Raw genomic sequence first — 26,230 nt, forward strand, 5'->3', positions numbered from 1 at the left:
CAGGGATTGACTTCTATAAATCCACAAGTGGGCTTTTAGATTAATTCTCTACAGGGAAGATCAGTAAAGAGCTGACTCGCTGCTCTCCATCCTGACACCAACTGTGATGGTCCCAGGCACCCAGGGAGGACAAGTAAGCCTGGAGGCACATGGTGGGGGGGGGAGGCACACTGCGGAGCATGTAGAAGTGAATCACTTCTACTAGGGCTGAACGATAGTCGATGTGATATCGACTATTGTGCTCTGGGCGTGTGCGATATTCACATCGCCGAAGATATGATGTAAGGCATAGGCATTAGGCAGGGAGAAGTCGGGATGACTCGCAGTGTTTGTAGCAGAACAGAGCCGACATCCGTCCCACACGTTCAGTATGCCTGCCTGCAGCTAGCCTAGTTCTCCAGCTGATGGCAATATGATCCTAGAGTGAGGAGCTCAGCTCCTCCCTGTAACCAATCAGCGGCTCTCAGCACACTGAAGAACTGGAAACAAGCTTGTATTGTAACAGTTCAGAGTGAAGAGTCGAGTCAGTACGTGTGGGACTGGATGGATGTCATGTCAGGCTGTGTTCTTCTACCTCCTGCCACCACTGTGAGTCCCGACTGTGCCGAATCAACACTGACTGTCACTGTCAATCCCTACAATAACATTAACCCTGGCCTTCACTGGCTGTATGGTGCAATCTGCAATTACAATCAGAAGAAGGCTGCACTGCTGCAATACTTCCATGATTTCCTCTCAATATCGCAATATATATCGTTGAAAAAAAAATATGGCAATGTACTTTTTTTCCAATATCGTGCAGCCCTAACTTCTACTAAAAAGCCTGCAGAAAAATGTAAACCATCTACAGCAGTGGTCCTCAACTCCAGTCCTCTGGGCCCACTAACAGGCCAGATTTTAAGTATTACCTTGGGGAGATGCAGACTAGAAAACTGCAATCACTGAGCAGCAAATGAGATCACCTGTGATGTAATTTAGTTATCTTGCAAACCTGCCGCGTTATGCCTCGTACACATGTACCGATCGGCCGTCTTTTGTCCAGGGCTGTCTTGTCTATTGAAAACTGCTAAAGACTGCACACGAATTTTGTCCGCCAACAACAGCCGACTGCAGAAGTGATGTCATGTGATGGTTAACTTTCCGTGTGTTTTTTCTTTTCTGAGCATGCCCAGTCTTGCTAATCTGCTGTTTGTCGGCCGAATTCTGTACTGACTGGCGAACAATCGGCCATTCTGGTGTTGGCATACAAAAATTTTAATGCCTGCACAACAGATTCTGTTCGGCCGAAAATGCGCTGTCGGCAGCATCATACTAACAAGCCTACAATCTTTACAGCCGACGATCGGTACGTGTGTACGAGGCATTAGTGTGCCCTGAGGACCGGAGTTGAGGACCACTGATCAACAGCAGCCAGGGGCTTGTTTTATATGCTGGCGCTTTGTTCCATCTTAACTGTGCATTAGTTGATTCATTGATGAATTTGGGAAAGTACAGAAGTTAACATTTAAATGTTATGTTCAGGGGAACTGAACTGGTTACTCATTACCTATGCAAATGCTTTTTAGTGATAAAAGGTACAAAGGACAGCGAGCTATAATCTATGATCCCAGGAGTGACTGGAGCTTTCTTATTGTGACTCCTAACAAAAAATATTCATAGAATTCATTTCCATTATATCCTCTTCCACAGATCTTGTGTACTTAGTGCTCAAAAGCTCTGCAATAGTATTATAGGGATATTTCATTTTACCTGGTGCTGGGATAACAGTTTCTAGATGTGTCTGGTCAAGCTTCAGTTTATCTCCAGAATCGACAAGTTTCACAATTGCTGTGTATCTATCAAGCACTTCCTAAGGGTAACAAACAGCAAGGTTAAAGGTTTAGGTTGTAATTCTATTCATTTCTTCTTCAGTCATAAGATGCGATTGCTCCCCAAAACAGCTCAGCATACAAATTTCCATAGAAGTCTGCTCTAATTACACAGCTGGATACATTTATAAATGGTAAAATATGTGGAAATGTACTTGCAATGACAGAACAGTTATTGAAGTCCACCATTCATTAGCTCATAGGCAAGGTTAAGTACAAGAAGTGCTGCCAGACAAGAGATTCTTCTACCAAAAAATTGTGGGGTTGATTTTCCTAGAAACTAAAGAGTGCAAAATTGGGTGCAGCTGTGCATTACAGCCAATCAGCTTCTAACTTCAATTTGTTTAATTAAGCTTTGACAAAAAAAATGGAAGCGGATTGGTTTCCATGCAGAGCTGTACTAGATTTTGCACTCCAGTTTTAGTAAATCAACCTCACCGTATGTCTGTCAAGATCAGAGCAGTTTAAAATCGGAAGAAACAGGGGTGAGCATAAATGTAACCGCTAAACATCATATATGTACCCAATTTAACTTTACATAGTTCGTGAGGTTGAAAAAAAAGACACCAGTCCATCCAATTCAACCTATGATGAGTGTGTGTGTGTTGTCAATAGTACATTGTATACCCCTTTCTGTTGTGGTAGTTAAGGTGCCCATCTAATAGCTTTTTGAAACTAATAGATGCTCCCTGCTGATACCACTGCTTGTGGAAGAGAATTCTACATCCTTACCGCTCTGACAGTAAAGAACCCTTTACGCAGCTTAAGGTTAAACCGCTTTTCTTCTCATTTTAGTGAATGGCCACGTGTCTTTATAAATTCTATTTTGCTGAAGAGTTTGTTCCCCATGCTAGAGTCACCAGTACAGTATTTGTACATTGATATCATATCCCCTCTCAAGCGTCTCCTCTTCAGAGAGAATAGGTTCAATGTTTTAATGGACTGACTCTCATATTTGTTACTTGGGCATGAATATTCTGGAAAATGTACGCAAGATCATCAAACAATTTCTCTCCAATGGCGCACACGTCCAAATTAGATTTCTTGAGATGGGACAAGGAAATGTTCACCTGGTTGGTCTCACCAACATTAATAAATGTATTGTTATGCCCTGCCTTATACATCTACTGCAGTCCCTACCAATTAAACTTCCTCAGGGCTTCCTAAAGGAGCTGCATGTCAGGCTTCTGAAGTTTATATGGAAGAGAAAGCCAGATAGGGGATATAGATCTATCCTGTCCCTTCCTAAGACGAAAGGTGGTATCGGCTTCCCAGAACCACTAAAATACCATGAGGCAGCGCACTTGTCAAGAGTACTCGATTGGTGCGCCCAATGGGACAAGAAACCACAGGAATACTTGGAACAGTGGGTATACTGTTGCCTGGACTCACTAGGATTCCAGAGGCTGTCATCCTGACAAAGGCCATTTTATAACCCCTGGACTGTTAAATATGTTTTTAAATATACTAACCTCTCTCCCTTCTCTAGCCCTTTAACCCCAATTTTGGGTTCTCCATCTTTTCAACCTGAAGTCAATGATCCTCAATTTGACGTAACTGTTTTCCAGGGTACCTTCTCAAGCACATCGACCCATGACGAATCTTAAAATTATAAGTGATTTCTCTCAAAAACTGGATTTCCTCCATTTCCCCCCGGGTCAGTGCATACCTCCGTTCCTTACTGGAGGTGTTATTAGGGTCAGAAAGCCTTCCTTGTTCGAGCAGGGGAACCAATAGGATGCGTGTGGTCTCATTTACACTTTTCATGGATAGCGGTTAGTAGAGCTGCACGATTAATCGTATGAAAATCGCGATCTCGATTCACCCCCCCTGACGATCTAAACCTGACATATTCTCGATTCTTTGCATAGCTGAGGGAGCAGAGAAAACAGCTGTGGAAAACTCCCAGTAACTATAAACAAAATGATTACATTGTATCTTTCCTCCCGCAAACGCCTATCAGAATTAAGTCTCCCAGTAACTATAAACAAAATGATTACATTGTATCTTTTCCTTCCCTCTGCCAGGGAGAAAGGAAGTTTAACCTCTTAAAGAGGAAGTCAAAAAAAAAAATCCGAGAAAAAAAAAGCCCTGTAAAGAGAAAGGCATAATGAGCTAGTATGCATCGCATACTAGCTCATTATGTAGTACTTACCTTAAAACGAAGCCCCCGCCGTGCCGCCACCTCAGCGACAGGACGGCGACATGTCCTGCCGTCCCGCTTCCGGGTTCGCGTCCTCCGGCCATCTGATTGGCCGGAGGCGCGATTACATCACTCACGCGCATGCGCGCGGGAGCCGCCGTTCACGGCACTGAGCTCTGAAGGAACGGCACGGGTGGCCGTTCCCTCAGAGCGCCTGCGCCGATGACGTCATCGGCAGTTTGCGCTGTAAATATCTCCTAAACGGTGCAAGTTTGGGAGATATTTATAGCACCTATAGGTAAGCCTTAATATAGGCTTACCTATAGGTAAAAGTTATACAAGAGGGTTTACAACCTCTTTAAAGACTAGACCTTTTTATGACACTTGTTGCTTGCAAGTTTAAAATCATTTTTTTTTGCTAGAAAAGTACTTAGAACCCCCAAACATTTTATATATTTTTTTTTAGCAGAGACCCTACAGAATAAAATGGCGATTGTTGTAATATTTCATGTCACACTGTATTTGCGCAGCAGTCTTTCAAACGCAATTAATAAACTTTAATGAATAAAAAAAAACCGTAACAGTAAAGTTATCCCAATTTTTTTTGTAACACAGAGAATCGTGAGAGAATCGTGATCTTTATTCCAAGCTAAAAAATCGTGATTCTCATTTTGGCCAGAATCGTGCAGCTCTAGCGGTTAGTGCCCCACAGGACCTCCCTTGCCTTCAACAGGGAGAAAGAAACCTATAAATAACCTTTTCTCAAACCCAAAAAAGGTTGAATTTTACTATTTGCTTACACATCCTCAGTAGCCAGCAGATATCAAGAGGGAGGATACAAACTCCTTAGGAGATAGTATTGAACCCCAGCAGTGTTACAGCGTATGTTCCCTCAGACATCCAAGATCTGTTGGTGCTGTCGGGAATCTGAGGGTACCCTAACTTCATATTTTTTGGGAATGCCCAAAGTTGAATGATTTCTGGGACATGGTTAAACAAACGGTTAAAGTTCTAATCCGATGACCTATTTGCTTCATGATACACCTTTATCTAACAAAAGGTCCAAAAATTCCCTGTTGAAACATCTTTTAGCTGCTGCAAAAGCTTGTAATCCAGCACTTTGGAAGAGTTCAGTTCCCACGAAAAAAATCTCACTGGCTGGCTAGAATTATGGAAATTCAGGAAATAATATATGTCAATGAAGGAACAGAGTGAGAAATATTGGAAGATTTGGACCCCTTTTTCTACAAAGACCTGTCTCCTCTGGCCTCACGAGGATAATTTCTTAGATCTTTTTCTGTTGTCCAAGACCTCCGCTGGGTGTACAGTCAAGGAGAAGGATCCAACTACCTTTTATGTGTCCTGGTATTTTTCCCTCCCTTTCTGTCACTCCTTCTATCCCCCCCCCCCCCTTTTTTTTTTCTTGCTCTCTCCTATGTTTTTTCTGAAAGTTTTTACCTCTATTTTTGCAATATTTAAGAAAATGTGGGTACAGCATTTGCGGAGATGTTGGACAGTATGCTGCACAGTAAGGTTGTTCCAGATTCTTTTGCGTAATTTTGATGTACAAAACACCTTTTGGCCTCTTGAACTATGTTGTTGTGTACCGCTGTCTGCATACATTCCTGATTCTGTAACTCTTTGGTGATGTGGCACGGTTGTTTCCCAAAAATAAAGGATTAAAAAAAGACCAAAGAAGTTCTTATTAACGAGTAGCAGACTCAAAGTCCACAAACATTAAAAAGCATCAGTAATTTTTTTTTTCTTCGCAGAAATGGTTGTGGCAAAGCAGAATGGCACCTATACTAAAGTCTATGCATATATATTTTTGCTCCAGAGATGCAGCCGGGCAGTTACACCTTGAATATGGGTGTAGCATGAAACATGGTCAGAAAGGTTTGACATATGGTTTACCAGCAAACAATTGTTACCCGAAAGATATGAGATTTAATTTACCTCAGACAATATTTGGGTTAAAAATGAGAGTTCTTTGACTATGAATGAAAGCTTTAAACACAGCAATTATTTATTGGTATATAGTTTGAAAGCCTAACTTAATTTACAACAATCTAACTATTGTACATACTACAAAATGTAAAATATTCCTAGTTTAACTGAACAAATACAGTGTATAGAGTATATACTCATATACAAACACACTATGACTGACACAAAGAGGACAAACAATGTAAACCTTACTCCTTCATAGTTACCCTTCGTGTTTCCTCCTGCTCTGCCATGCCAAAACAGGAAGTCACTATCCCCACCTTTGTTAATATAGAATCATATTGCATTGCCTTGTATAGGGCTATAGTGATTGGTTCAGCTATCTTGCTATGTCCCTTCCTCTGGGCGTATCTCCTCCAGGATTGGACAACTTCCCCCTCCCCTAGGTTCTCTGTTGGGGGGAGAACCTGTTCCATCTCCCGGGCCTATTGTCCAACCCTTCAACCGATAGTCAATCTTCATTGCATATCTTAAGGGACAGTCTTTGAAGTTGAGGGCGAGATAAAGGAATGACCTGTCATGGAAGATTATCAATTATTTTCTGGCCCCGTAATGTCTGGGGAAAAGGAACATAATTACGGGGCTGTACTACAGTTTGTTTATCAGTGTAAATAGCAGACCCCTCCCAGGTAGCCCAGGCATGCATTTTAAATGGACTTGTTAATCAAGTCACTATTGCCTGTAGCTGGAAGTCACCCAACTTCATATAATTGATAATCATATATGATCTAAATGTAAAATCACAACTCAATATCTCGTATATATTTACATTAATATTTCAATTACTGATGGAGATTTATACATAACTCCTCATCATCACAACACGGTATGGGAGATTACGCCTAAACTCATAAGGCAACACAATGTAAACATGTTGAAAGATTACAGAGTAAAACAAATTGTTACCTTTACTACTGCTTTTTTCTTGTAATAGCGGTCACCCAACTTCTTTGTCACAATTTTTACAACAATTTCCTTAAGAAAGAAAGAACAAGCTTAAACATTTATACATAACATTACCAAAATACCCCTTTCAAGGGTGAGAAGACCACTATAATTCTGATATTTGTTTGAAGCTATTACATGTAATGACAGTATTCTGCATATTAATCCTTTTTTTGGGTCATGTGTCTATATAAATTTATTTTTTCATGTTTTTATGCAGACCAAGCTGATCAGCAAAAGTAACAGTCACAGGGGTTGGAACAAAGTATTCCACTACAAGAGGGGGGCTTGCAACACATACCTTTGCATTCTCATAACTTATTCCTGAAAGAGCTGCAACTGCTCAAACCCCGTCACTGTTAATACAAATGTAGAGAAAAGTAAAAAAATATACTGAATACCATCATTACACGTGTTGTCTGAATTTAGTGATTAATATTTTATGAAAGCAGCCAATTAAAGTGAACATGTGCTATGCCCATGCAGTTCAGTCCACTACTTCAACATTCTTGTCTGAATGACTTCAGGGACCCGATGTATAAACCTCAATTTCTCTCTCAAATACGACAAAAGGCACAACTAATAATGGAGGAGCGAGTCACATGTTGCCAATGCAGACAGGGTCTCTGCAAAGGGATCCGTTGGTCCCGTAGCCACACCTTTTCAGTGCTCCCCAGGCACTTCATCTGTCAAAGCTGGCAGGAGAAAAAAAAATGGGGGGGGGGGGGGGTCTACAACCAGGGTAAGGGGTAGTTTTGATCCCTTGGGTCATGTAACAGTGCTCGGGCCAAGCAATTGGCTGCTAGACCCAAGCACTCACAGGTGAGGATGTCCCATGTTCTCTCATACCCAGAAGCATCAGGTATTGTCATTGGTTGCGACAGAGGAAGGAGTAACAGGAGTGCGCAGGCAAAACAAGTATAAGTGGGTTGGAAGGGGCATTTGCAGAGATACTCTCACGCGCTGACAGTGTTGCCTTAATTGGGTACAATTGAATACCTCAGCACCACATCCCCAAACGTAAGATTGTAAAAAAGGAGGAATAAATGGGATTTTTTAGGTGCGAACAAATCCACCGTCAGGGAAAAAAAAAAACCTCAACAAAATCAAAGTTTTTTATTACATAATCATAATAAAAGAGTCAGGGCAGAATATGCATTTTTTTTATGTTGATCAAGGCAAGTGGTGATTGGCTATGTATGAGAAGACTGCTCTTTGGTTTGTTCTATCAAGATTTTCTATCACTATTTGTCATTACCAGTTTATGGGAATGACAGTCTATGCTTCCCCCTTGTGTTGCCTCCATGCTCCCTAGTTGGGATTACCGGTTGCCTCTTACTTGTTTCATTGCCACCTTCCCCTCTGTATTCGCTCCATGGAGGTCTCCACCAGTGTATGAAACATTACTCTTTTGGGGACATTTTTTGGTATTCATATTTCTTTCTGTACCCCTTGATGTTCTAAAGAAGCTCACCCTGCAAAACGTGTTGAGCTCTAACACCTTCCTTTGTTTTTTCCTTGGTTTAACTGTTTGTACATGTTTTTGGTATTGACACATGTTGCTTAATTTAGAAACAAAGGGAAGGTGCATGGGGCTGCTGAACGGTTGTATCATGTTATCACACTTGGTAAGGTTTTTATTATGGGGATTCCTCCCCGACTCCAATATGATTATGTAATAAAAACTTGTTAAAATTGTACCGATGTTTTTGTGTAAAATTTGTTAGCACCTAAAAAGTCCCTTCTATTCCATCTTGTTTTTTTTATGATGGCTTTCTTTATATGAGATATATATATATATATATATATATATATATATATATATATATATATATATATATATATATATATATATATAGAGATCTCTATCTGTGACTGGACCCAAAAAACAAGCTATAAAAAAAAGAACCTGTTAACATGATCATTTTCTCCATTAAACCTCGGTACATTTATTTTTAATTGTACATCTATTGTTGGATTTGCTGCTTTACATTTTACTCACAGGTTGCAACCAAAAGTCTGTTCTTTCCGTTTTCTTTTTCTGCTCTTCCATCTATAAAAAAAATAAAAATAAAAAAAAATTGTCCACTGCGTTCAACCTATGATATGATGAACCTATGTAATGATATATTGTAAAATAAACCGATCGTATTAGGTTTTTAATTCACTAACATATAATATCGATGCAGCACATTTTAAAATAATAGATATGCATGTTTAAAGTAGACCTTCAGCCAAACATAAGATAAAAACAAACTATAATTTGGCTGCAACATCCACCTTCAGTCCAGAGATTTGCAGCACAGTTTGTTTTTTTCTGGCGTTAGGTGTTCTCAATCTGATGGCCTGCAACTTACATCCTCTGAGCCCAGGTTGTCCTGAACATGCCCCAGCCTGCGACCAAACAGTGAAAGATGAAGCAGCACAGTGATATGCTCATCTCTCTGTCACTCCACTTTCTCCTCTAATTAATATGCTTCTGGTCATCACATGAACTGACAACTTGTGCTCCTTTTACGTATATTAAATGTTATTGCTGCAGCTGCCTCCACACCCCCCACTTCCAGGGATCCTCTCCTCGTGCCTGCTGTCACAATTGCAATAAGATCCGCCAGACAGATGGAAAATAGGGTTTCCATCCGTCCGGATTTGACGGACAGTATTGGAGCGTAGCAGACATGTCTCCGCTGACATCCGCTGCCCCATAGAGATGCATGGGGCATCCGTTCAGATCCACCTGAAAAACTGACAGGCGGATCTGAACGGACCGTATGTGTGAAAGGAGCCACAGATCCCTTGAAGTAAGACAGCTGCTGCACTGGCAGATTATATATATATATATATATATATATATATATATATATATATATATATATATATATATATATATATATATATATACACACATACATCTCATGACCTGCACTATATATATATATATATATATATATATATATATATATATATATATATATATAGCGCATGACCTGCACTTCCAGGTTTGGGAGTCAATCAGCGAGTCCGGCAGAGAGAAGCAGAACTGCGGTCGGTCTGCCTATGTGTACAAGGCAGACTGCCATTCTGGAAGGTAGTGATCCGGTGTTTCTGCAAAGCAGGAACATGCATATCTGCCTTTCCATAGTACAAGCACCCCCAAACAAGTAAGCAAGCACATTTTAGGCACACATTTAACCCTTTGATTGCCCTTGATGTTAAGCCCTTCCCTGCCAGTGTAGGTAGTACAGTGACAGTGCATAATTTGTAGCAGTGATCACTGTATTAGTGTCCCGGATCCCCAAAAAAGTGTCACTTAAGTGTCCAATTTGTTCGCTGCAAAATCGCAGTACCGCAATAAGTCGCTGATTGCCGCCATTACTACGGTAGTAAAAAAATTATTAAAAATTCCATTAATATCTCTCATACTTTGTAGATGCTATAACTTTTTCACAAACCAATTAATACAGGCTTAATGGGATTTTTTTTCCAAAAACATGTAGCAGAATACATATTGGCCTAAATTGATGAAGAAATTTGAGTTTTTACTTTTTTTTTTATTGGATATATCAGAAAGTAAAAAATATTGTTTTTTTTTTTAAATTGGTCTTTTTTTGTATAAACAAAAAAAGAGCAACAATTCTGAAAAAAAAAAATATAATAATATTTTGTTTTCAGCTATAAAACATTCCCAATAAAAAAATGTAACAATTTTTTTTTCACCATTTTAGGCCAATATGTATTCTGCTACATATTTTTGGTAAAAAAAAAACCCAATAAGTGTAAATTGATTGGTTTGCGCCTAGGAAAAGATTTATGCCATTTTTATTTATTTTTACTAGTAATGGCAGTGATCAGCAATTTTTAGTGGGACTGTGACATTGTCGCAGACAGACCGGACACCTAACTGACATTTAACACTTTTGGGGGGACCAGTGACATTACTACATTCCTAAATAAGAGGAACACAGGATCTCTGTGTTCATTACTGACAGAACAGAGGTCTGCCATGTTTACAATGGCAGACCACCGTTCTGGGGAGCGATCGTGAGTGTCCGGCAGACATCGCGGTCGCCGGACCTACTGATTGGCTCCCCCTGTGGCCCAATCGGCATGTGCGCACGCCCCCACTAGCGATCCCATGAAACGGCGTACAAAATACATTGTTTCACGGGACAGAGCTGACCTGCCGCTGTATAAGTATGGCGGCTGGTTGACAAGCCGTTAAAGTAATGCAGTGCTGTTTTGCAAAAAATGGCCTGGTCATGAAAGGGGGGGGGGGGGTGTAAACCTTCCGGAGCATAAGTATTTAATATCATTATGTGCTAGTACTATAATGACACATAATGACAGATTTCGCTTTTTAATGGAGCCCTCAAGTGGAGCAATATCACTTATGCAGGCTCTTTCATCTGTCCCCCAGGTTCTCACTCTCCACTTATTTGAATAGCCAGTCCGTGATGACGTCACTCCCCCTGCGTGCCCTGAATGCAGAGAGCACTGTGCGGGACGTCCCCAGCTGCAGCAGTGAATTCCCAAAATCCTAATAAAGTGATGGGAAACTTTTTTTTTTTTTTTTACCTACTAGTAAGCCTATAATAAAGGCTTACCTGAAGGTGAGGCGAATATCTCCTAAACGTGCGCCATTTGGGAGATATTCGCTGTACATACAGGTTAGCGCTATTGTAAGCTTATCTGTAGGTGAAAGCAGGGAGTTGGTAAGACAACTGTCATACGTGAGAAGGCCTCTTTTCTCACACAAAGTAATGCTAAATAAAGGTAGATGAATAAAGCTTCCATGAACCCTGCAGAATTAGAAAATGATGACAGAATGTTTAGATTCTTGCATATGTCCAACTATGACTGCTTCTCTTTGACTGCCATTCCCAGAAAAAAAAAAAAAAAAGAAGAAGAAAACAAGCTGCTGAATGTCACTGTCCTTTTACAGATAGGCAATGCTGAACACGTGTGCACAGCATTCACAATTTACTGGCAGCTGAGCACACAGGGCCACATGAGTATACAGATAGAAGGATTGTCCTACATGCGGTCATAACTGCTCATATACTCAGTACATAAAATTGCCACTTTTTGTACTATTTATTGAATAAGGTCCTCTATATGTATTGTACCTGGAAAAAAGGGGGTTGCCTAACCAATCAAATTTTTCACGTCAATTTTCGTGGTTCCTTATTGCACATAAAATCTCATTTGTAAGCTTTTATATTGGAGGCTGATTACTTGGCACATTAGCATAGGTTTTGTGAATATCTAATTGCTTGTGTGTGTTTTTGGTACAGTCCTGTTAGACACAAGTATGCAGCAAGTACCAAACTTTGCTGGGATAACTGCAGGACCATCTAAGCAGTGCAGACAATGTAACCCAATGCAACATTCCCAAATGACACTTAGCACAGGTGTTTCTAGAGCACCAACAAATATCAGGTGTACAATATTAAATGCTACTAAAATAGATTTAATTTTAAAAATACATTTAAATTACATATAAAAAAAAAAAAAAAAAAAACAAACAACACAGCACAATCATCCTACACAGAACACATTTATCCAATAGCTACTAAAACACGACTGAACATTTCCCACCTCCATGATTTCATCAAGGGCAGATTTCTTCTTCTTCTCTTTGGCCTGGCTCTGAACCGGGTCTTTTCTCTTGACTGCTCCAGATGATGCAGCAGATTTCAGGGCATTAGCTGACAGAGAACTAGATGGAGAAGACAATTTGAAATAAAATTTGCCATTTATATGCAGGCACCTATATTTACACACACACACACACGCGTTTTTAGTGTGGAACCTATGTCGCCAAACATATATGTGACTAAAACATATGTAGCCATGCCCCATCCTTTAATTGACAATGCACTATATTGTAAACTATATCTCATTTTGACTGTAAAATGAACACTAATGCTTTAACTTAACCACTTGACGACCACCCAGTGCAGATTTACTGCGTCAGGCAGCCGCTCCTGGGTAAACCGACGTAGTACTACGTCGCTCGCTCTCAGGAGGCTAGGGGGGCGAGCGTGCGCTGACGGCGGCGTGCTCCCGCCCCCGCTCGTCAGCCGGGGAGCCAGTGCATGTGTCAGGTGGCTCAGATTGCCGCCTGACACCGCCAATCTCTCCCAGCTGAGAGAGAAGGGCAGATGGCTGATGTAAATACAGCCGTCCGTCCTTCTCCCTCGGATGATCAGAGAGGCTATGTAAACCTGTTATATAGGATCACGTCTCTATGGTCATCTCACTTGTAATCAACAAGTGTCAGAAAAAGGCTTAGTCTTTAAGTGGTTAAACTGCCCTCATAAGCAGACCGAAGTTTATCCCTTTGATCTAAAAGAACCAAATGATACAATGTATTTTATCTCTCAGCCCTGTGCAATGTTGTAATAAACTTTGCTGGCTGCCTTTTTTTTTTGGACAGCTGTGAGCAGAGAACAGCTCTGCACTGAATCGTGGAAATGCCGGATTAAGATTGTGAGGGGGTTTGAATCGAGATCGTGATTTTTAACTTTTTTTAATTAATCGTGAAGCTCTAACCAGCACACAGGCCCAGTGCTGGAATGTAAACTGAGCTGCGAGCAGGCAGGTACATTTATCGCAGTTTTCAACCACTTGCCGACCGCCAGCAGTACACATACATATATATCCATTAACCACTTTACCACCGCCCACAGTAATATTACTGCGGCAGAGTGGCTCGTTATCGTCTGACGACGTAGTACTACGTCGTCAGACACTACCCCTTCTGGGCGGCGCTTGCGCGCCGCCGGAGGCTCGCTCCCGCTGTTTTCAGTCACAGCGGGAGTCGGGCCAGGGGATGAGCGGCGGCGATCGCCGCCGCTCTTCCCCCGATCGTCGGGGATCTAGTGTGGAGATCCGCCCGCCTGTGTAAACACAAGCGGGCGGATCTCCATAGTGACAGGGAGTGACAGATCGGACTGTTCAGCATAGCTGGACATCCGATCTGTCCATGACTCACTCAGTCCCCTCCCCCCCCACACGTCAGTAAGCACCAGGCATACATTAACCCCTCCCTCTCCAATAAAATTAACCCCTTCCCTGCCAGTGTCATTTTTACAGTAACAGTGCATATATATAGCACTGATTACTGCAGTAATGTCACCCCCAAAAGTGTCAAAAATGTCAGTCAAGGGTCCGATCTGTCCGCCGCAATGTCGCAGTCCCGCAAAAAAAAAAAAAAAAAAAAAAAAAAAAAAAAAAAAAAAAAAAATCGCAGATCGCCGCCATTACGCGTTAAAAAAAAAAAAAAAAACACCAAAAATGACAGAAATCTTTCCCTTTGTTAGTAAACGCAATAACTTTTGCGCAAACCAATCAAAATACGCTTATTGTGATTTTTTTTACCAAACATAGGTAGCAGAAAACAAATTGGCCAAAAATTTTTAAAAAAATTGGTTTTTACATTTTTTTGGGGGGAATTTCATATAAAAAAAAGTTAAAAATATTGTTATTTTTTCAAAATAAACACTCTTTTTTTGTTTATAGCGCAAAAAGTAAAAATCGCACAGGTGATCAAATACCACCAAAAGAAAGCTCTGTTTGTGGGGAAAAAAAGGACGTAAATTTCGTTTGGGTACGGCGTCGCACGACCGCGCAATTGTCAGTTAAAGTCGCACAGCGCCGAATCGCAAAAAGTGGCCTGGACGGAAGACAGCAAAATCCTCCGGTGGTAAAGTGGTTAAAAAGCAAAGTCTGTCATAATGTGATAGTACTAGCACATAATATTAACCACTTCTGCTCCAGAAAGTTTACCCCCCCCCCCCCCCTCATGACCAGGCCATTTTTTGCTTAACATCACTGCATTATTTTAAATGCTTGCTGATCAGCCGCCGTACTTATACTGAGGCAGGTCGGCTGTCTCGCAAAACAGCGCAACTGTACATTGTTTTGCGGGACCACTAGTGAGGGCACGCGCCGATCAGCTACAGGGGGAGCCAATCAGTGGGTCCGGCAGCCGCAATTGCCGCCGGGCACCTGCGATCACTCCCTGTGGAGACAGAACGGCGGTCTGCTGTTGTAAACATGGCAGACCGCTGTTCTCTCAATGAACACAGGGATCCTATGTTTCTCTTATTTAGGAACACAGGTCTCTGTGTTCCGTCAGTAAGCCCAACCCTCACACAGTTAGAAAGCACCCCCTAGGGACACATTTAACCCTTTGATCGCCCCTGGTGCTAGCCCCTTCCCTGCTAGTGTCATTAGTACAGTAACAGTGCATATGTATAGCACTGATTACTGTAGTAATGTCACTGGTCCCCCCAAAAATGTCAGTTAGGGGTCCGATCTGTCCACTGCAGTGTCGAAGTCCCGCAAATAATCGCTTATTGCCTTCATTACTAGTAAAAAATAAACAAAAATGACAAATCTTTCCCCTAGTTAGTAGACGTGATAACTTTTGCGTAAACCAATCAATATACACTTTTTGGGATTTTTTTTTTTTTTTAACTAAGAATTTGTAGCAGAATACATATTGGCCGAACATAAAAAAATTTAAATCCAAAATTTTTATTTTTTCATTGGGAATGTTTTATAGCTGAAAGATAAATATTGTTTTTTTTTTCCCCTTCAGTTTTTTTTTGTTTATAGGGGGGGGGGGGAAATATACACACATACATATACATACACACATACATACACATATATATGCATATACACACACATACATTTTATTTGGGTACAACATCATATGTCCGCACAATTGTAAGTTAAAGTAATGCAGTGCCGAATCGCAAAATATGGCCTAATCATTAAGAGGGAAAACTTTCCAGTCCAGAAGTGGTTTAAAACTGGGACTTTATTTGCACTTTAAAATAAATCTGTGGTCAATCAATGGACAGTCAAGTATTTCTTTCTTCTGAAGAAATAGTACTTGAGCTTTAAAATAGAGTCTTGCTGACCTCCATAACTGCAGGCACAGGGGAGTAATTCATCCTCAAAATTTACAGTTGACTCCATGCACAATTTCTCGAACTTCTGTTGTGCGGTTACTTTATTTTATTAAAAAAGTGGAAGGATGCCAAGTCAATCCTGGGACAGGTACCTGAGCTTTAGAAAGGTTACACTTCCTGCATTATCTATGAATGGAAAAATGGACCTCACCTGGATTTTGAAGCTGCTGCTCCTGATGTGCTTGCAGCTTTCCCAAGATTAAACGCAACTTCAAAAGAAAGAGAAAAAAAAAAAAGTTTTTTTTTTTTCCAAGATTAGTTTTGGATCAGTTAATAAAATTTCTCTCTTCACAAGAGCCGTGACTGAAACTCTCTTCCATGTCATGAAAGGTAATGCAAAATAAAGAGTAATTAAAACCTCCCAATCCCAGCATCCACCATTAAGAATAAACCTGAAATGATGAGATTTTGCCTATACTGGTGACCAAAAAGGAAGGGGAAATTCCCAAACAAAAGACACATTTGTAAGGGAAGGGTGGAATTCAGAAAAATGTAAAGAAAACAAACAAAAAAAGAAGGAAGGAAGGATGGGAAAAGGGATGATACATACCAGTTTCTTATCACGAGGAAAAATGATGTTCCAATAGGAATTTAGGGGGTCATTTTTGACACTAACTTTGCAGAATGGTAAGCATTTGGAGATGCTTTTAGAGCAAGAGCTTCTGCAGGTATGTGCAAGCATCTCTACATGCCTAAATCCCTTTGAAGCTCAACACCAAGAATGAGACAAAATCTGTCATTCAATTTGGGTCCCCTCCCCCTGCAAGGGTAAATGCTTGCTTAGTCTAGGGTGCAGGAATAATGTGTTTTATTACTCTTATTCCTGGATCTGACAGGCTTTCACAAGTTGAGCCCAGTCTATCAAAGACCAGCCCCCTGACTGTGATTGGCCAACAAAGGATGAGATCATCTTCCTGTCACTCTGCTCCCTCCTATCAGCATGCTATTTGTAAGCATGCTCTTTGCAGAACAGTGACCAACACAAGAGACTGATACCAGGCCATTTTCTGGTACCTACACTGCCTAAATTAAAAAAAATATATAATAATAATTAGGCAATAATTAAAGTTGCACCGATGCCGATACTAAGCACTTGAAGGAGTACTTGTACTCATGCAAATGCTCCGATGCGTAAAACCGTTATCTTTGCGGTGGTATTTGAGCCCATACAAAATTAATAGACTCAAAGTGCAGTGCAAAGAATCACATGCAAATTTAGTGCGATCCCTGTCTGAATCACATATGGTTTCCCGCACTGCCCCTGTGTCAACCCAGACTTGTCATTGACTTCAGGGTTGTTTATAATAAATGTATAATGATCATTTCCATAGTATAGATCAGAAATCAACACAAATCCTAGATTTTTTTTATCAAGGGTAATAGCATTGCATTCTATTAGTTAAAGCAAAATACAAAAAGAAAAAACGTACTTTTCTCTTCCTCGCTTTCCCTATTTAATTCAGTGAACACAGGAACTTCCTGAAAATCAAGAAAAAATACAATTATTCCTGACTATTAATAGGATTCTATTTGCACAATTAAAATGACCAAAAAGCCAACGAGTAAGGTTGTCAAAGCATTGTTCAGCGGATTGGCACAAGATATTTTTAACCTCAAAATCTTAGAGATATTTTTTTATAAAATGCTACTGACTGTGGACAATTTAAAAAAAAAAATGTATATATATATATATATATATATATTATATATATATATATATTTTTTTTTTTTTTTTTTTTCAGTTTGTTGAATGCAGTAAAGACAGTAGTTGCCATGGGATATGTCAACTTTTTCCCCTCTTCCTTGTGTGGTGCGATGTCCCTTTCAGAGCAACTGGGAACCCGGCTTCATTGATCATTGGCTGAGCTGCAGAATATTGGCAATTACATCACCAACAAGATGGGGTTTTGTACCACAGACTCATAGGTAACAGGCATGCCTCGTGGTAATCTCTGACCTTTCCATGCATCTGTTGCCATTTGCCAGAGTGCTTGTTATATATATATATATATATATATATATATATATGAATTTTTAACAAAAAATGCCATACCAGGAAAATGGAAGCTAGCACTGCATATGCGAGTGTAATGTCTATGGTCTTCTACAGGAAACAGGGTGCATTGCCCTTGGGAGGTTAAAGTAGAAGTAAACTCTCCCACACAACTTTATCATATTTTAATCCTCATAAAAAAACAAACCCTCATGATTGCTGCTTAGAACGGTCTCTTTTACTTGTTTTGTTGTAATCTGTCCCGTTTTCATAAAGAACGTCACCGGCGCATGCGCTTCCCTTCTCTTGATTCACGGCACGCTTAGTGTACCGTCTATCCATTGACTGCATTGCCCTTGAGAGGGTAAAGTAGAAGTAAACTCTCCCACACAACTTTATCATATTGTATCCCTCAAACACTCATGACTGCTGCTTATAACTGTCTCCTTACTTGTTTTGTTTTAATCTGTCCCGTGTCACTGGTGCATACGCTTCCCTTCTCTTGATTCACGGCACGCTTAGTGTCCATTGACTGAAAGCCATGAACGGGGTTTCCTCTCCCTGCAGCACAGCCATTTAAGCTTGCGAGACTGCAGTGTTTTCTAGCTTCCTGGTACTCGCCGTGTGACGTCACATGGGGAGTAAACCTAGGCAATCGTTCGGACTTCTAGAGCGGAGATCAGCTGCAGCAGGACTGACAGGCACATATACCCAGAACAACCAAGATGAGTATGTAATTTACCAACAGATCAGCTATGAGCAGCGGTTGTCATAGTAACGTCGGCTTGGTTATTACACGATCACGCATGCGCGCAATTGCTGCGAAGGGAAACATAAAGGGCAGAAATTATATTCTAAATAGACTCAGAAGACAGTACTGAAGATTGCACCACCTTATCCTGGAAGAGAACATTTTTCAAAGTTGAAAAAAAGTAATAGGCGATTGTTGCTGGATTAGACTATGTGACGCTAACAAGAGAGTAAAACAAAACAAATGAAAAGCACCATAGGGATTGCAGAGTTTACTTCCTCTTTAAGTACATGCAAACCCAAAAACTAAAATTTTATAAAATGCAGCCCACCAATCCTTAGATGATTATGTATAAAATAGGTGCGCTAACAATGAATGAGTGAATAAATAAATCAACACAGTGATGAATAACAATCTTAAATATGGTTCATATTTAAGATTGTTATTCATCACTGTGTTGATTTATTTATTCACTCATTCATTGTTAGCGCACCTATTTTATACATAATTTTCACTAAGGCACAGTTCAGGTTGCAGCTATCATTTATATCAGCGCACCCCTATTTTACACCAATCCTTAGATGATGTAGCTGCATTCGTTTTCTTTTTTTAGGCTTTTTTTCGACCCGGTGGTCCAGCCAGTAACACAAAGCCTGTCTTAGAGCGGCTCTACTCATTCTTCCACTGGAGGAGCGTACGTTTAGACGGACAAGTAGTTTAAGATGGATTTTACATGGGCGACTAACAAACTAAAGAAACTGAAGCCTGACTCTGTTAACAGTTAAGGAAACAGGTTATTTTCCTTTTCACATAAAGGTTTTACCCAAATGAATTGTGATCATTTTAACCACTTTACCAACGCCCACAGTAATATTACTGCGGCAGAGTGGCTCGTTATCGTCTGACGACGTAGTACTACGTCGTCAGACACTCCCCCTTCTGGGCGGCACTTGCGCGCCGCCGGAGGCTCGCTCCTGCTGTTTTCAGTCACAGCGGGAGTCGGGCCAGGGGAGGAGCAGCGGCGATTGCCGCCGCTCTTCCCCCGATCGTCGGGGATCTAGTGTGGAGATCCGCCCGCCTGTGTAAACACAAGCGGGCGGATCTCCATAGTGACAGGAAGTGACAGATCGGACTGTTCAGCATAGCTGGACATCCGATCTGTCCATGACTCACTCAGTCCCCTCCCCCCCCCACACGTCAGTAAGCACCAGGCATACATTAACCCCTCCCTCTCCAATAAAATTAACCCCTTCCCTGCCAGTGTCATTTTTACAGTAACAGTGCATATATATAGCACTGATTACTGCAGTAATGTCACTGGTACCCCCAAAAGTGTCAAAAATGTCAGTCAAGGGTCCGATCTGTCCGCCGCAATGTCGCAGTCCTGCAAAAAAAAAAAAACAACAAACACCAAAAATGACAGAAATCTTTCCCTTTGTTAGTAAACGCAATAACTTTTGCGCAAACCAATCAAAATACGCTTATTGTGATTTTTTTTTACCAAACATAGGTAGCAGAAAACAAATTGGCAAAAAATTTTTTAAAAAAAATTGGTTTTTACATTTTTTTGGGGGGGGAATTTCATATAAAAAAATGTTAAAAATATTGTTATTTTTTCAAAATAAACGCTCTTTTTTTGTTTATAGCGCAAAAACTGTGTTGAACCTGCTGCTTTATCTTCAGTTAACTTTGGCGTTCAAGTTTTGTCAGTTGACAGTGCCAATTAAAGTTTTTTCTTTGTTCAGCATCTTCCCACCCGGGAGTGTATAGCGAGTTATTTCCCGAACGTATGCTGCCATGGAGTCTGTCAGGAAAACGGAAAATTGATATCAAATACTTACCGTAATTTTCCTTTCCTGATGGACTCCATGGCAGCAGGAGTCCCCTCCCAATTCCTGAGTAGGCTAGTTACAGAACACTGATGCTGAAAGGGAGCAAAGATTTATGGGAGTGGGGTCCTATGAGGTAGGAGAGGAGGCGGAGCCTACCCGTAAAGTATGCTGCCATGGAGTCCATCAGGAAAGGAAAATTACTGTAAGTATTTGATATAAATTTTCCGTTATTTTTTCAAAATAAACGCTATATTTTTGTTTATAGCGCAAAAAGTAAAAATCGCACAGGTGATCAAATACCACAAAAAGAAAGCTCTATTTGTGGGGAAAAAAGGACGTAAATTTCGTTTGGGTACGGCGTCGCACGACCACGCAATTGTCAGTTAAAGTCGCACAGCGCCAAATCGCAAAAAGTGGCCTGGACGGAAGACAGCAAAATCCTCCGGTGGTAAAGTGGTTAAACACCCCTGTCAGTGGTTTACAATATTTTGCAATAAACACAGCACTGTATACTTGAAGATTTTGACAGGCACCTACCTCCTTCTATGCTGTCCTCCATTGATTCTGTCACTGATGTGTCCCCCACCACCGATTCCCCCAGCTCCAGCAGGGATCCTTTTCAGGCCACTAGGTGACCACTAATAATGTAACTCATCCACTGCAATTACAGAGACTCTGCCACCCTGCTGTATTCTCAACATGCCAAGAACAGATCCAGTCTGTACGCTGTACAGATGACTTCCTCATTTTTTATTTTTTTTCCTCGAGAGTTTGTTATCTTTACAGATTTTTTGTTTTTTGTTAATATTTTGCTAAACCTTTGTGCATCAGTTCTGCTTAGATCTTAAATGAATGGAGTAGTTTTCTAAAACACTATCATAGTTTGAACATTCTCACCCTGTGACTCAACAGATAACCCCATCAACCCCCACCTTCTTCTACAACCCCCTGATGTCATCTGTGACATAAAGGGGTGGGGTCTCCTGATGAAGTCACCTAATGGCTATATAACAAGCTGCGCAGACCCGGAGTCGGCATAATCACCGGAGACATTGGAGGAGGAGGAATGGAAGAAGAAGACCAGAGGAAGAAGAATAGCGGAGGGCAGAAGAGCAGAGAGCAAAAGAGCAGAAGAGCGGAGGGGAGAAGACCGGATGAAGATTTTTAATAAACTTTTCAAAAACGTCTCCTGTCGTTATTTACATACATTGCCTTTTAAGGGATGAATGGATAGGGGTACAATTTACCCCATATCCATTCACATAGGGAGGGGGTCCGGGCTCTGGGGGGCCCCTAGTTAAAGGGGGCTTCCAGATTCCGATAAGCCCCCTGCCCGCAGAGCCCCACAACCACTGGCCAGGGTTGTCGGGAAGAGGCCTTTATCCTCATCAACATAGGGACAAGGTGCCTTGGGGTGGGGGGCACTCATCCCCTCCCTTTTCCTGGCCTGCATGCTTGGATACGGGTTTGGTATGGATTTTGGGCTCCCCTCAAAATCCATACCAGACCCAGAAAGGGCATGGTTTGGAACCTGGGGGGGAACCTCACGGAATTTTTTTTCCCCCATTGTGGCATGGCGTTCCCCCTCAAGATTGCCAGAGCGCAAGTCGCATCATCCTGATCAGACTTGCGATGCGCCTTCCATTCAAATCAATAGGCTCCCATAGGGAACCATTAATTTTGAATGGAGGCAGAAAAAGAGCTGCTAAAAGCAACATGGCCAAATGTGCAATAACACCCATGGAAAAAGCTACTAAAAGCACATTTTTGCAGCTGTTTTTTCCTGGCGTTAGAAGTGGCTCTGCAGCTCGTTTATTCTGACGCCCTGTGTGCATGGGGACTAATAGTGCAAATTTAAAAACAAGAAAAGTTTTACTGAAGGACAATTGCGTGGTGTGATTAAAACCATTTACTAATGCATCTAGATAACTTTACTCTTGAAAACTCGGTCCTTACCGGCTCTACTTCACCTTTGCCCCTTCTAACTTGCTCCTCGATAAATTTTGCAGTCCTTTCTTCATCATCGAGATCCTGTTTCTTTTTTCTCTCTAGCTCTTGCTGTCTCTTGATTGTTTCCGGATCCCGGTCTATGTACTGAACGTACCAGCCCTTAGGGGTTTCATCAACTTTACATACACCTTAAAAGGAGGATTGATACAAACAACTGATCAGGCAAAATTAATATGCTGCAATAATGCAAAGCTATAGAAAGCACATTCACAAACAACGCTTATCAAATAAATATGCGAGATAAAGCTAAAATAAATTTTACACAGATACCAAAAATAAGTCTTTTTTTTACCGCTTGCAGACTGCCCACCATACATATACTGTGGCAGGGCACCGCTCTGCAGCAGATCACGTACCTAGTACGTGATCCGACACTTACACACCGCCCAAGACCTGCTCCCGCTGTGATTACACACAGCAGGAACTCAGCAGCAGGTACCGCAGACTTGACATCCACCAGCATTTGCTGATTACACAGGACACAGGGAGGACAATCTGCCTATGTAAACAAGGCAGATTGTCATAAGTGTAGGTATTGATCCTGTGTTTCTGCAAAGCAGGAACACGGATCTTTGCCTTCCCCTAGTCAAAGAACCTCCCTCACAGAGAATAATCACAACCTAGGCACACATTTAATCCTTTGATCACCCCTGTAAACCCCCCTTCCCAGCCAGTGTCATTAGTACAGTGACAGTGCATATTTTTTTTAGCACTGATCACTGTATTCGTGTCACTGGTCCCCAAAAAGTGTCCGTTAGGTGTCTGATTTTCCCACCGCAACATCACAATCCAGCGATAAGTCGCTGATTGCCCCCATTACTAGCAAAAAATAAATAAAAACATCCCATTGTTTGTAGATGCTAAAGCTTTTGCGCAAACTAGGGATGCACCGAAATTTCGGCAACCAAAATTTTCGGCCGAAAATGGGTTAAAGATGCCGATATTAAAGATGGCCGGCGCAGCGCAGATTTCAAAAGACCCGCCTCTGGCTGGCGGCCCGCCTCCCGGTGATGTCACTACTACTGCGATCTGTGCATGAATGAACTAACACCGGGCGGGCGGGCAAACGGCCGCTAATAGCTAAAACTATGTGAGCGCTTCACTTCCCTGTCAGGCATGTATCTCCTCTGACAGGGAAGTGAAGCGCTCACATAGTTTTAGCTATTAGCGGCCGCCCGCCCGGTGTGTTACTTCATTCATGCACAGATCGTAGTAGTAGTGACATCACCGGGAGGCGGGCCGCCGGCCAGAGGCGCGTCTTTTGAAAGGAAGGACACCGGAGGAGCAGAGTAAGGGACGCTGAGGCAGGGGAGGGTGTACTGCCGAGAGGGACGCTGAGGCAGGGGGGGGGGAGGGGGGGAGCTGAGGCGAGCTTACCAATGGTATATAGTATTATGCAGCATGAGGGGGTTAATATATTGCCACTGCTGGTCACTGATGCATTAGTGACCGACCAGTGGCAGTTAATTAACCCCTTTGTGCTGCACCAGGAAATCCAAGTCAGTTTCCTCTACACCGGAACCGGCACCGGGGACTCGAAGAACCGGCTCTGGTGAGGACAGCGCTGGATCCCTGAACTGGTAAGCTCATGTTTATTAAAAGTCACCAGCTACAGTATTTGTAGCTGCTAACTTGATTTATTTTTCTAGAGTAAAGTTTTTAAAGATTATTCGTGGCATGCCGCTAGACAATTCTCATTCTGGAAGAGAGTTCCCTTCAATTAATGTGAACAATACTGCACAATGAAGTGCACTAAATCGTAGATTAGAACTTTGTTAGTCATTTCGTTACCATTCAGTCAATAATTTAAATTTGTCAGATGCAGAATATTTTTTATATATACTAGCTCAAACACTCCTTCAAAAAAAAAAACAATTACCTTCTCTGCCCAGCCATTTTGTGAAGTCCGTCAGTGTCTCCCACTGTGTGGCATTCATGTGTATGTGCTCTCGATGACTGATGTACTCATTGTAAACAATGTTATTGTGAACACGTTTAGTACCTGTTGGTTAGGATACAAAAGATAAGCCGAATACTGTATATCGCACATGAACATTTCCTATTACTTTAATGTTCTAGTGTAAATGATCTTCTGAGAACTGCCTTAGCTCCACCTGCCTCTGACAAGCATGGATGATATTCCTTCTTCACTGGATAAAATAACCAAGATAAAGTGTACAGTGAGCAAAAGCTGCGTGTAGATTCAATAAACCATAAAGCTGGATACACACTATACAACTTTTGTTGTCAGAGATTTCCTTCAGATTTACCTTTTCTATGTAGTGCAAGGGCCTGCCAGATTGCATACAAATTGAAAGTGTTTAGGTTTGACCTCCTATTATATGGTTTTGGTAAGTATGAGGGGAAAAAAATCTAAAGAAAATTGTATAGTGTGTATTGCCCTTAAGGCTCCAATCACACCTAGGCAATTTGAAACGCGGGCGGAATCGCTAAGATTCTGCCCGCAATTCCAAATTTCGGCAAAACACGGACGCGTTTGCATTACTTCTTAATGGTGCCCCAACCGTGGTGCCAGTTTGCCACTATAAATCATGCTGTAATCGCGAAAAACGCAATGCAAAAGGCTGTCGCCCAAAATAAGCTTCTGCTCCTGTTTGAGCGACAAGCTTTGCATATTGTAAATTTGCCTCAATTTATCACGGCAAAAAAAAAAAAAAAAAAAAAAATCACACCGCAATTGGAGTGCCATTAAAGTGGATATAAAGGCAGAAGGTTTATCTTAATGCATTCTATGCACTAAGATAAAGAACCTTCTGGGTGCAGCAGCCCCCCCTAATACTTACCTGAGCCCCATCTAGGTCCATTGATGTTGCAGCAGTGTCTGCCCGGGACTACTCTCTTTATTGGCTGAGACAGCAGCGCGGCGCCATTGGCTCCCGCTACGGTCAAAGTAAGTGAGCCAATGAGAAGAGAGAGGGGGCAGGTCCGGGCTGCGGCTCCATGTCCAAATGGACACAGGGAGCTGCAGCTCGGCTCTGGTACCCTCACAGCAAGCTGCTTGCTGTGGGGTCACTCAAGGGGAGGGAGGGGCCAGAAGCACCAACGAGGGACCCCAGAAGAGTTAGATCTCAGCTGCTCTGTGCAAAACCACTTCACAGAGGAGGTTAGTATGACATGTTTGTTATTTTTAACCTCAAAAAACAAGACTTAAGCACTTTAAGAAGTAATGACATTGCAAATGCGTCCCGTGTTTGCTGTGATTTGGAATCACAGACAGAATTGCAGCTATTCCACCTGTGATTTAAATCGCCTAGGTGTAAATTGAGCCTGAAAGTAGAGGGTGGAAGATCAGCTTCACCTCGCATTCCAGCTGTGCTGGGTGCAGTGAGGCAGGTGGAGCATGAGCAATCCATGTATACCTAGACTTTATAATTAGCAACATTGAGGCTCTGTTCACACCTGAGCATTTTTCAGCTTGTAAAATGCTCATCTCTGAAGTCTCAAAACGCCCAACAAGCAAAATCCCATTAATTTCAATGGCCCCTGTTCACATATGAGCGTTTTGTTACCTGAAACTCAAAAAAATGCATGAGCTTCTTTTTTGGCAGATTACAGGTGTTTTTGTTCGATGCCAATGCCTGCCTCCAAACACCTGCAAAAAAGCCAAAAAAAAATGCTACGCCTGAAAAGGATATGGCCAGGTGTGAATGGAGCCTCAAGCCAGAATCACTGG

At 41.6% G+C, this 26,230-nt stretch overlaps 1 protein-coding gene across 1 annotated transcript in view; it reads right to left on the minus strand.

Annotated features, from left to right (window-relative positions):
* Window positions 1–26,230, minus strand: part of KIN (Kin17 DNA and RNA binding protein) — a 57,587-nt gene that overhangs the window by 24,112 nt on the left and 7,245 nt on the right. The window contains exons 4-11 of the mRNA XM_082255136.1: window positions 24,416–24,538; window positions 22,483–22,664; window positions 17,381–17,429; window positions 16,102–16,159; window positions 12,562–12,682; window positions 8,966–9,016; window positions 6,925–6,993; window positions 1,750–1,849 (exon numbers count right to left, since the gene is read on the minus strand). Coding sequence (XP_082111262.1) covers window positions 1,750–1,849; window positions 6,925–6,993; window positions 8,966–9,016; window positions 12,562–12,682; window positions 16,102–16,159; window positions 17,381–17,429; window positions 22,483–22,664; window positions 24,416–24,538 — 753 coding nt within the window. The remainder of the gene's footprint in view (window positions 1–1,749; window positions 1,850–6,924; window positions 6,994–8,965; window positions 9,017–12,561; window positions 12,683–16,101; window positions 16,160–17,380; window positions 17,430–22,482; window positions 22,665–24,415; window positions 24,539–26,230) is intronic.

This window comes from Pelophylax lessonae (genome assembly GCF_965119305.1).
Source record: "Pelophylax lessonae genome assembly, chromosome: 4".
Lineage (NCBI taxonomy): Eukaryota > Metazoa > Chordata > Amphibia > Anura > Ranidae > Pelophylax > Pelophylax lessonae.